This window comes from Macaca fascicularis, chromosome 1 (assembly GCF_037993035.2).
Source record: "Macaca fascicularis isolate 582-1 chromosome 1, T2T-MFA8v1.1".
NCBI classification, from domain to species: domain Eukaryota; kingdom Metazoa; phylum Chordata; class Mammalia; order Primates; family Cercopithecidae; genus Macaca; species Macaca fascicularis.
This window is the reverse complement of record NC_088375.1, coordinates 139,466,156-139,478,924: the sequence shown is the minus strand read 5'-3', so window position 1 is coordinate 139,478,924 and position 12,769 is coordinate 139,466,156. Positions and strand designations below refer to the sequence as shown.

Genomic DNA, 12,769 nt, shown 5'->3' with positions numbered 1-12,769 from the left:
TCCAAAGGGAGTAATGATAATTAGGGCATTCTTCCCACACGAAGATGACACAATTGACCCACTATCACTGAGGCAAGCAGTTTGGGCTGTTTTTCCAGTAGTATGACAGTGATGGTGTGTCAACCACAGGACCTCACCCACATTTCTATGGGACCTAGGAGTGTGGGAAATAACAGCCAGATTTGAGGTACAAATCCTGGTGCCCAGCCTGCAGAGCCTTTTTGCAGCAATCTAAGCCTGACTGCTCCTGTTGTATGGTCAAAGTCATTTTAATCTACTTTAGCTTATTCCTTGTAAAATGTTCAAGAATTGTATTTTGTCTTGAAAACTATGAATTTTATTGTTTATGGGGCGTTATTTTTTAAGGATTACAGGATTTCAGTTTTGGATGATGAAAAAGTTTTGAAGATGGGTAGTGACAATGGTCACACAACATTGTAAATGTATAATGCCATCGTACACTTACATGGCTTTAAAGTAGACATGAAATTTTCTACATTTGTTTGTTTGGTCAACTGTTATCCTCCCTAAGGTACTTGAAGTTCTTTCTGACATTGCCACTGGCACTTACTATTTAAATATTGTTGGTCCTCTTGGATTCCATCAGTACTCCAGAGGCTTCCTTCATTTCGAATTTAACTGGTTGTGTAGGAATACGTAATGCTGTTGTTAGCACTAGGGAACGTATCTGAGTCGCATTCACCAAAGTGTGTTAGCAGCAGCAAAGCTGTATGGGTCTGCAGCAACCTCAATTCTTGCCTCCTCCAAAGAAAGAATTCTGCCAAGAGGCTTAAGGCAGAGGGAGAGACCAAGGCAAGTTTTAGAGCAGGAGTGAAAGTTTATAAAAAGTTTTAGAGCAAGAATGAAATGAAGTAATGTACACTCGGAAGAGGGCCAAGCGGGCAACTTGATAGATTCAAGTGTGCTGCTTGACCTTTGACTTTATACATTGTTTTATACATTGGCATGCTTCCAGGGGGTTGTGTCCCTTTTCCCCTGATTCTTCCCTTGGGGTGGGCTGTCTGCATGTGCAGTGGCCTGCCAGCACTTGGGAGGGACGACATGCTCAGTGTGTTAACTGAAGTTGCACGCATGCTCACTTGAGGCATTCTACCCTTACTAGTCGAGTGTTCCTAGAGGAAGGTCATATATGAGTACTAGTTAAATGCCACTATTTGGCTCTTGGTGCACACCTGTGAGCCCACTCGCCTGACTCCTAAGATCTTATCCAGAAGCTACTGATCGCCAGTTTTAGGTATTTTCTGTCCATTGGGAGACTGCCTTTCCCTGGTGCCGGCTGTGACCAATTATTATTTTAGAGAGACAGTTTAACAACTGCCTGACCACCTGATGGTTGCCTGACATTCCTTGTGGGAGCGAGGAGCCCTCTCCTGCTCTGCTCACGTCTGACTACCTACTGTGACACTATGGAATAAAATGAGAAAAACTTAAAATTTGGGACAATTTTAACAGCTTTATTGAAGTATAATTGATATAACAAAGTATATTTAAAGTGTTCAGTTTGATACACACATATACACATAGATACACCTATTTAAAAACCCATCACCACAACAGACAAAGGACATATTCATCACACCCAAAAGTTTCCTCATGTAACCCCTCCCTCCCAGCCTTCCTTACCTCTCCACCCCACCAGGCAACCCCTGATATGCTTTATGTAACTATACATTAATTTGTATTTCCTAGAATTTTATATAATTGGAATCACACATTGTATACTCTGTTTTATCTGACTTCTTTCACTCAGCAAAATTATTATGAGATTCACTGATGTTGTAGCATGTATCATTAGTTCATTCCTTTTATTACTGAGTAGTATTCAACTGTAGGGATACACCAGTGATTTTGCCCATTCCCTTATTAATGAACATTTTGGTTGTTTCCAGATTTTGGCTATTGCAAATAAAGTTGCTATGAACATTCATGTACAAGTCTTTGTATGGACATATGCTTTCATTTCTCTCCCATAAATACCTATAAATGGAATGGCTAGATCATGTGAAAGATGTATATTTCACTTTTTAAGAAACTACAAACTTTTTCCAAACTAATTGTACCATTTTACATTCCCACCAGTGTGTATGAGAGTTCCAGTTCCTCTGCTTCCTTACCAACAGTTGGTAGGCCAGTCCTTTTAAATTTAGTCATTCTTATACATGTGGAGTATGGTATCTCATTATGGTTTTAATTTGAATTCCCTTAATTTGATGCCCTTAATACGTAATGATGTTGAGCATCTTTTCATGTATTTATTTGCCATCTGTGTATCTTTTTCATGAAATGTTTGTTCAGATCTTTTGCCTACTTTTTATTGAATTGTGTGTTTTCTTATTATGGTATTTAACTTGTCACTGTTAGGATACATTTCAAAAATCCTGACCAAGTTCTAACACTAGAATGTGTCAGCAAATGCTCAGTTTAAGTAAAATGTCACATTACAAACTAACTACCAGGGTGTGGCCCAGCAATCTTAAGTACTTTCCCTGGAACCTTCTGTAATATGCAGAACACTTTGAATTGAAATAAATGCTGTTACGGAGGTCAACTCAACCTTTCCAAATTTTTATTAATTAAAAGCAGTTGGAGAGTTGTAGAAAAGTATTTTTTCATAGAGGCAAATTTGTGGGTCATGTTGCCATACATCTTGCCACGAAAATAATAATATAAAGTGTTTTGGAGAATACACCCTGAAAGTCTGTCAGAGGCCTGTGAACCAAAGCAACTCCATCTTGAATAGGGACTAGGTGAAATGAGGCTGAGACCTGCTGGCCTGCATTCCCAGACAGTTAAGGCATTCTAAGTCACAGAATGAGCTGGGAGGTCGGCACAAGATACAGGTCATAAAGACTTTGCTGATAAAACAGGTTGCAGTAAAGAAGTGGGCCAAAACCCACCAAAACCAAAATGGCGGCAAGAATGACCTCTGGTCATCCTCACTGCTACACTCCCACCAGCGCCAGGACAGTTTGCAAATGCCATGGCAACATCAGGAAGTTGCCCTATATGATCTGAAAAAAGGAGGCATGAATAATCCACCCTTTGTTTAGCATATCATCAAGAAATAACTATAAATATGGACAACCGGCAGCCCAAGGGGCTGCTGAGTCTGGAGTAGCCATTTTTTTATTCCTCCTAACAAACTTGCTTTCACTTTATAGACTCACCCTGAATTCTTTCTTGTGTGAAATCCAAGAACCCTCTTTTGGGGTCTAGATCAGGACCCTGTTCCTCTAACAAGTCCACAATGCCAGAGAATTAAAGAGAACCACAAAGGCGTGGATAAGTTACGGTAAAGGCAGAAGGGACCCTAAAAGGCTCAGAGGCTAAGAGACTTTTAAGCATCTGCTATGTGCTGAGCACTATTAGAGGCACATAACAGGCAGTGAAATCAAAATTCACCCAAATAGGGGCATTTTGAGAGTGAAAGGGCACTATTAATATTTTTTTGTTTCAGGCAGTCCTGATAAAGCCCCTTCATAGTGTGCTCATTTCACCCTCAAAAGTGTCCCATTGAGATGCTAAATCATAGTCACCTCACTTACAGGCATCACTCGCAATAACCCTGTAATAATCCATATTATCTATTCCTACTTTATAATCAAAAACTAAGGTTTAGTAGGGTATACAACTCGGTCAATGTCAAACAGTTAATAGACAGCAGAGTTGGGATTTGAAACCAGGCCTGGTTTAGAATGATTGCTCAACAAACCAGCTTCCCAGACCCCTGAAGAATCTGAAGTCACCCTTTTTTGAGAGGGCAAGGGGGGATGCTTTATGGAATTTATTATAAACATGCCCCTGGCCTGGCACAGTTGGCTCACGCCTGTAATCCCAGCTCTTTGGGAGGCAGGTGGATTGCTTGAGGCCAGGACTTTGAGACCAGCCTGGGCAACATGGTGAAACCCCGTCTCTACTAAAAATACAAAAAGCCAGCATGGTGGCACACACTTGTAAGTCCCAGCTACTCAGGAGGCTGAGGCGAGAGAATCGCTTGAACCCAGGAGGTAGAGATTGCAGTGAGCTGAGATCGCACCACTGCACTCCAGACTGGGAGACTGCACTCCAGGAGAGTGAGGCTGTGTCTTAAAAAAAAGCTCCTATCCTTTACATCTTTCTCTTTATAACAACAACTTTGTATTGGATTTGACAGTGATCCTTTGTTGTTGCCCATCTTCATCTGAAATCAGTTTTTCCAAAAGACATGTGAGCAGCCGAATAGAAGAGATGCATAGGGTGAGGTATGGGAGAAGGGGAGTAGAACTGCCATGGCCTCTCTGTCACGCCTCACTTCAGGAACCTCCATGGGTTCAGCTGTCTGGAAGCTCCCTGAAATTGCTCTTGTAAGGCACATCTGCTCCTTTTCCCCCTCCCATTCGAGAGTGCTCACCAATTATTCCAGGTAATACTATTAGTACATCAATCGTGTGCCACCTTTTCCACCAGAGGCAAGCATGTGGCGGACTTTTCAAAGGGATTACCTTATCCCCCGCTAGGCCCAGTACTGGGCCCAAGGAGGCACATGACCCAAACAGGACCCACCACAGTTCTTTATGGTAAACAGATATGGAAGCTGAAAACAAAGTCAAACTGACTTAGACAAAAAGTGGACTTTAGTGGTTCATGTGACATAAAAGTCAAGGAGATGTAGCATTGGGCGTGGCTAGATTCAAGGACTCAGTCAAAGGCTTGACAAACCAGTATGTCTCCACATACCTTTTCTCTTCTGCTAACTCCCTCAGCCCTACCCACCGGGGGTGAAATTGACCACTGGAAGGTCCAGGCTTACATCCTAACCTTCTAAGTGAAAAACTTCCCAACAGTTCTAACAAAAGTCGCAAAATTGAGTCTCATCGGCTTGGGGTCACCTGCCTATTTCCATGCTAATCACTGCGGCTACCGGGAGGAAGGCCCTGCTGGCAGGTCAGAGTATGTGCCTGAGGCAGGCGTGGAGGTAAGTTAGCAGCTCGGCCAGCACCACGGGAGCTGAGAGAGGGAAGATGCACAACCCCAAAGGAAAACAAGGGAAAAGATGCTGGCGGGACAAATAAAGATGATGCCCACTGCACAAGCTCTTCTCTCTCCAGTGTGTATTGCAAGGCCGCTCACTTCCACGGGCCTTTTTAGAGTCCTGCACTTGATTTTTTTATCTGTTGTTTTTTATTTTTATTTTTCTCAAGGAGGGTTCCTAAACTTGTATAAGCTTTAGGCCCCTCAAAATCTGAAGCTATCCTACAAGAGAGTCACTCAGAATATCTACCTCCCTCTTATCAATTTAGGAACCAAGTCTTGTCAATTGCTCAACTACACTGCCTTTCGTCCACTCCTAACAGCTTGAAACTGAGGTTCTTATTGCCAGAAAATGGCATCCTGCCCTAGCCTTTTCCTTCTGATTCATCTCCAAAGCCTTACAGCAGGGCAGTTCCTTAAAAAATTAAAACACTATTATCATACACCTCTAGGAATATACCCAACCTAATTGAAAGCAGGGTCTGAAAGAAATGCTTGTATACCTTTGCTCACAGCAGCAGAGTTCACAGTAGCCAAGAGGTAGAAGCAACCTGTGTCCATCAGTGGGTGAAAAAGAAAACTAGAAGTAGTATATACATGCAACTGAATATTATTTCCCTAAAAAGGAAAAAAGTCTGACATATACTGTAACAGAGATGAACACCGAGAACATTATGCTAGTTGAAATAAACTAGTCATAGCAGGATAAATATGGTGTGATTCCATCCTACTATACTATGTAGTATTCCAAATACTGCACGATTCAGCTAGGGGATGAAGAGTCCAGGTAGTGGGGAGTTACTGTTTAATAGCTACAGAGCTTCAGTTTTGCAAGATGGAAAGGGTTCTATGGATGGATGGGTGGTGATGGTAGCACAACAGTGTGAATATACTTAATGCCACTGAACTGTTCACTGAAAAATGGTTAAGATAATAATTTTTATGTATATTTCACCACAATTTTTAAAAATCTGATGCTTTAATAGCTTTTCTAAATATGCATGGGATCATAACTACCTTACTTAAAAGTCTAGTGGCTCTTCATTTGGCCACATGCCAAGCCCAAGCTCTTTGACTTACAGAGTTGCTATAATGATGATTTTTAAAAATCATATATGCAAAGTACTTAATTATGCCACAGTGCCTGACACAGGGTAATTTCTCAATAATTGGGTGTTAGTAGCTTGATTATTACTAAGACTATTATCTGGCCTCTCCCTACCTCTCCAATCTTGTCTTCCGTCACTTCCAACCTTGTGCTTTAATTCTAGAAACAGCCCCGAATTGGCCATGCTGTTTTACACTGAGGTATGTTTGAATATGTTGTTTTCTCTGCTTCTATGTGTTAACATTTATTCTTCAAAATTGAATTCAGATATCACCTTTCCCAGAAGGCTTCCTTGTCTCACAAACCTCCATGAGATTTATTCGGCCCCTTTTCTGTGTGTCCCTTCTATTTTGTAAATGTTCCTATTGTTGCTGCTGACACAGTGTCGTGTAATTTATTTGTTTACATGCCCCTCTCTAGTCTGTGAGCAGATTTAGGGCAGAAAACGATGCCTTCTTCACTGCATCATTCCCTGGGATCTTATATTGAATCTGGCATGAAGTTGATGTTCAACAAATGCTTGTCTGATGAATAATATGATGAGCACTTAGTCATTTTTACAAATCTTACCCCATTTAATCTTCAAAATTACAATTAGAAGGAAACATTATTGTCCTCATTTTTTTTTTAGAGGAAGAAACCAAGGCTCAGAGAGGTTAGTGACTTAAGGTCACACAGCACTAAGATCAGAATTAGAGTTTAGGGGTTTTTTTCTGCTTCTGAAACCTATGTTTTTCTTGGCACATGATGTCATTATGTATCTGTATTTCCTCAGACAGGAAGTGTAAAGAACACAGAAAAGCAAGAGTTAGATTCTGGGGTGGCTCAGAGATTTGGAGAAAAAGAAAAAGAAAGTGAGTAAAACCACAAACAAGTACAAATAATACTAAAATGAACTCAGCAAACAAGGAAGACGAAAGTTTTTAAGGAAAAAGGTGAACAAACATACAAGCTAAGTGCAGAAAGGAAAAGAGCCTTTTATTTTTCAATATGGTCCTTCTCATGGAGAAGCCTCAAGGCCACAGCTCCAGTAGAAATCACATTTTGGGGTAAGGAAGGGAAGAGTCGGTGAAGACATGGAGGGAGCAGATTTAGAAAACCATCTATAAGGCCAGGTGGCGGTGGCTCATGTCTGTAATCCCAGCACTTTGGGAAGCCAAGGCAGGTGGATCACTTGAGCCCAGGAGTTTGAGACCCACTTGGGCAACATGGCGAAACCCCATCTCTACTAAAAATACAAAAATTAGCCAGGCATGGTGGTGTGTGCCTGTAGTCCCGACGATTACTTGAGCCAAAGATGTCAAGGCTGCAGTGAGTAGTGATCCTGCCACTCCACTCCAACCTGGGCGATGGAGCGAGATCCTGTCTCAAAAAAACCAGAAAGAAAGAAAAACCATCTACAGTGGAGGGAAGCTGAGAAGGGGGCAGTCCTTAACAAGTAGATAGCTGGGTTGAGAGAAGCAAAGGCGAATTTATAGAGTTACTAAAGGCAGGGGCCAGGAGAGCTGAAGAGATGAGACTTCTGGGAGTGGAAGGGGCTAGCAGGAGCTGAGGGAGTGAACTGCTCAGTTCTGGACGTGGGGAAGGAAGACAGACCACCTCTCCCTTTAAAACTCCTCCTGCCACTTTCTGTTTCTCATGATAGCTGTCCTTTCTCTCCTCATTCGCATATTCATTTATTCTCACTCTCTCTCTTTCTCTGTGTGTGTGTGTGTTGTTTCTTCTCTCTCCTTGCCTTATTCCTGCTTGAAACAATTGGGAATACCTCACTGATTTTATCTATTGTCATTCAGGTTCAAAGACATTGCTGATTCTCTAAATTTGTTGTTAACAATAAAACACAGTGTTTTGACAGCAGCCACAGGACTTGGCAGTCCCAAAAGGGAATTCTGGAAGAGAGGAGAGGGCCCAGTCAGGGCTGTCTTTTCTGGAGCTCATAACCTTCACAAGACTTTTATGCAATTATTTTTGTGTGTGTATGTACTCACCTACATTTTTGGGGGGGACAGGATTCTACATTTATTTATTATCAAAGGGAAAGAGGATCAAAAAGTTCCAGGCCCCACTGCCTTTTATAATACCTCTGTCAAATACAGGTACTCAGTTTTAGCTTCTTTATAATAATTTGTGTTCTTGACTTCGGTAAGGATACAGCTTAAAAGCTTTTATTTGTAAGAAGTAGGGTTAACATCAAGAATCTCAACTCAGCAATCTTTTGAAATGCAGAATGACTCACATTCCAGTGTCACATTCCAGTCTTTGTTGCTTATCAAAAACCTTAGATAATTTAAGATGGTATCAAAATACTAATGCAGTTTAATTCCTTTGTAAACAGTGTTCACTCTGAAACGACCCTATTGAAATGCAATTCCTTTTCACTACTTGAGGCAGTGGGAATAAAGTTTATTAACGGTCTAAATTTCATCACGTAGCACTGTTCTGACAAAGGAAAGTATTTCCAGATTATGCTGAAAGTTGCTTAGCACCTGTTTCTTAAAATAAATATGTTTACTTTTTGGTAGTGAAGACGCCTGGAAAATAGACATTTATTTCCATAGTATTAAAAGCATTGGCCAAGTGCAATGGTTCCCAGGCGGGAGGATCACTTGTGGTCAGGAGTTCAACACCAATCTGGGCAACATAGCAAGACCCCATCTCTACAAAAAAATTTAAAAATTAGCCATACAGTTACAGTGAGCTATGAGCATGCCATTTTACTCCAGCCTGGGCAATAGAGCAAGATTCTGTCTCTAAAAATAAGTAAGTAAATAAATAAATAAATACACTAATATAGTAACAGAAAACTCAAGTAACATAATTTTTTTTTAAGTTCCCATTAGATGATTCACTTCAGGAGGGCAGGAACCATTCTGTTCAACATTGTATCCCCCACACTTTATACATAGTAATCATTCAATAAATGTTTATCTTGTTAAAATAATTAATTGAGAAGCAGTCCACTGAGACAGCACCAGTGCCTCAGCAAACTAAAACCCAACTCAATGTAAGCACTAAAATGAAACAAACTTGACCAATTAGAAATCACCAACTAACTTCTAGATAAGGCCAAAGGGACTTTTCACTTTAACCTGTCTAATTTTTTTTTTTTTTTTTTGGCCTTGCTTTTACAAACACCTTATAAATGTTTCACCTCATGCTCCCTGGGTGGAATGCTGAACCCCTTGCCAATCTGTACTGCCCAGTTCGTGAACTGCTGTCTCCCCAGATAAACTCTGTAACATTTTAATGTGCCTAAGTGTATCTTTTAACAATCTACCAAATGAATATCAAATAAGTTGATAACAATATCATATCATGCTCTAAAGCATCTTTAGAGGCATATCATTTGGTGAACTTTATTTCATGAAATTGACTTATTCACTGTTGAGAGCCAGCCCTGCACGGGGCTCTTCCAGGCCCTGGGAATACAACGGTAAGTGAAAGGGTTAAGATCCTTCCCGGCCGGGTGTGGTGGCTCACACCTGTAATCCCAGCACTTTGGGAGGCCGAGGTGGGCAGATCACCTGAGGTCAGGTGTTCGAGATCAGCCTGACCAACATGAAGAAACCCCGTCTCTACTAAAAATACAAAAAATTAGCTGGGCGTGGTGGTGCATGTCTATAATTCCAGCTACTCGGGAGGTTGAGGCAGGAGAATCACTTGAACCTGGAAGGTGGAGGTTGCTGTGAGCCGAGATCATGCCATTGCACTCCAGCCTGGACAACAAGAGCGAAACTCCATCTCAAAAAAAAAAAAAATCCTTCCTTAGGAGCTTTTGGTCTAGTAAGGGGTGGGTTACAGGCCATAGTCAAGCAATAGCATAAGGAAGACTATTTCGGGGAGTCAAGAGCACTGTGAAGATAGTGAATGGATACTATGCTGGGGAGTGTGTGTGCTGCTTGAGAGAGGGTGTCTGGGGAGGAGGTGATGTTCAAGCAGAGATGTGAATGTTGAGAGGATAAGGGAGAAATGCACTGCTGGCAGAGGGCGTCATCAGGGCAAATGTATTGAGAGAATGAGGTTGAAACAGAGAAAGAAACAGAAGTGGCTGGGGGCATTGAGCAAGTAGGAGAAGGATGAAGTGGGAAGGGTAGGCAGAGACCAGATGAAGCGGGGTTTTGAGGGCTATGAGGATTTTGGCCTGAAAGGAGGAACAATGAGGATCTGTGATCCTGAAAACCCCATCTGTCTTTATTTTCTGAATTAAAGGTTAAAATAAGACCAGATTAGTTCAGTATTGAGGTGATTTATAAATAGAAATTCTTGAATGGTGCATCTAATAACTCACCTGAAAAATAAAATTACGTAGGTGGGTACATTTTCTAACCATTTTAGATAAATAAACACTGATTATAATACTTGTTCAACTGAGAGCTTTATGATTCAGAGAAGGAATGTGGTCAACATAATAGGAAAGAATTTTTCCATTCTTTTTTGTGTATTTAGAATTGGCCACTATACTAGTTTCCATTTCTTTCTCCAACTTTGTATTTTAAATAGTTTGGATCATGATCACAAATTTAAAAATATATCTATTTTAGCCTCACCTAAAAGTCTTTTTTTCTTTCCAAAAGATTTTTAGAGAAACTTCTTTGTAAACTGATTTGAGCAATTTTTGCTTTCAGTTCTCAGCTTGAAGAGGATATGGGTGTGATTTATAGGCATTATTCCAAATGCCAAAAAAAAAAAAAAATCAGTTTCAGCTGTTAAAATTTTCCTTTGAATTGCCTGGTTTTACTGTTGTCTTAGCAGAAATTCTGTGGTCTGAATGTGTCCTCCAAAATTCATGTTGAAACTTAATCTCCAATGCAATAGTATTAAGAGGTGGGGGTCTTTTTTTTTTTTTTTTTTTTTTTTTTTGAGACAGAGTCTTGCTCTGTCGCCCAGGCTGGAGTGCAGTGGCTGGATCTCAGCTCACTGCCAGCTCCGCCTCCCGGGTTTATGCCATTCTCCTGCCTCAGCCTCCCGAGTAGCTGGGACTACAGGCGCCCGCCACCTCGCCCGGCTAGTTTTTTGTATTTTTTAATAGAGACGGGGTTTCACCGGGTTAGCCAGGATGGTCTCGATCTCCTGACCTCGTGATCCGCGAGGTGGGGGTCTTTAGGAGGTGATTAGGTCATGAAGGCTTCTCTCTCATGAACAGGATTAAGGTCCTTACAAAAGTGGCTTCACACAGAGTTCGGCCCCTTTTGCTCTTCTGCTTTTCTGTCATGTGAGAATACAGCAACAAGCTGCCCTCTTGGAAGCAGAGAACAGACTTCACCAGATAGATACTGAGCCCACTGGCAACTTGATTTTGGAGTCCCAGCCTCCAGAACTGTGAGAAATAAATTCCTGTTGTTTATAAATTACCCAGTCTCAGATATTTTGTTATTGTAGCATAAATGGACTAAGACAAGGAAAAAAAGAAACAGGAAAAAAAAAAAAAAAAAAAACTTCAAGAAACCTAGCTACTTAATTATTTTCAGAAAGTATAATGGTTTTATATATAGTTGATTCTTGAACAACATGGATTTTTTTAACTGCATGCATCCACTTACACATGTGGATTTTCTTCTGCCTCTGCCACTCCTGAGACAGTAACACCAACTCCCCTTCTTCCACCTTCCCAACCTACTCAATGTGAAGATGATGAAGACCTTTGTCATGATCCACTCCCACTTAATAAATGGTAAATATATTTTCTCCTCCTTATAATGTTCTTAATGACAGTTTCTGTTATTTAGCTTACTTTATTGTAAGAATATAGTATATAATGTACATCACATACAGAATGTATGTTAATTGACTACATTATTGGTAAGAACTTCAGGTCAACACTAGGCTATTAGTAGTTAAGGTTTTGGGGAGTCCAAAGTGATGCATGGATTTTCAACTGCATAGGGGGTTCACACTCCAAATCCCCATGTTGTTCATGGGCCAGTTGTACATATGATTTGTTTCCCTCTGACATCATGTCCTCTGGAACATATTCTTAATGAAAGTTTTGAAATAAAGTAGGCAGTACAGGGTAGGAGTTAAGAAAACAGCCTTGAGTTTGTCTGCTGTGGACCTCAGGTAGATTATTTATATGATCTTTGTAAGCTTCAGCTGTTTCATTTGTAAAATAAGGTTGTGTGGGATTTAAATGATAATATGTTATTATTTCTAAATATATGTTCCCAAGGTGAAATTAAACTTACTTTAAAAAAAACTGTGAGCTAACTAAACGTATTTTCTTCATAATTTATCCAGTCTGTGGTATTCTGTTATAGCAACAGAAAGATGAAGTTTACCACCGGGCACAGTGGCTCATGCCTGTAATCCCAGGACTTTGGGAGGGCGAGGCAGGCAGATCACTTGAGATCAGGAGTTCGAGATCAGTCTGGCCAACAGAGTGAAACCCTGTCTCCATTAACAATACAAAAATAAGTAGCCAGGTGTGGTGGCACACACCTGGAATCCCAGCTACTCGGGAGGCTGAGGCACAAGAATCACTTGAACCCAGAAGGCAGAGGTTGCGATGAGGTGAGATCACGCCACTGCACTCTCCAGCCTGGGTGATGAAGTGAGACACTGTCTCCAAAAAAAGAGAAAGACTAACTTTAGTTAGCTCATGGTTCTAGAGGCTGAGAAGTCCAAGAGCATGGT

At 40.9% G+C, this 12,769-nt stretch overlaps 1 protein-coding gene across 1 annotated transcript in view; it reads right to left on the bottom strand.

Moving 5' to 3' along the window:
• Window positions 1-1,454: 1,454 nt before the first annotated feature.
• ALG14 (ALG14 UDP-N-acetylglucosaminyltransferase subunit) overlaps window positions 1,455-12,769 on the bottom strand; it is a 307,938-nt gene continuing 296,623 nt past the window's right edge. The window contains exon 4 of the mRNA XM_074001125.1: window positions 1,455-8,796. Within this exon, the coding sequence (XP_073857226.1) occupies window positions 8,752-8,796 (45 nt within the window). The 3' untranslated portion in view covers window positions 1,455-8,751. The remainder of the gene's footprint in view (window positions 8,797-12,769) is intronic.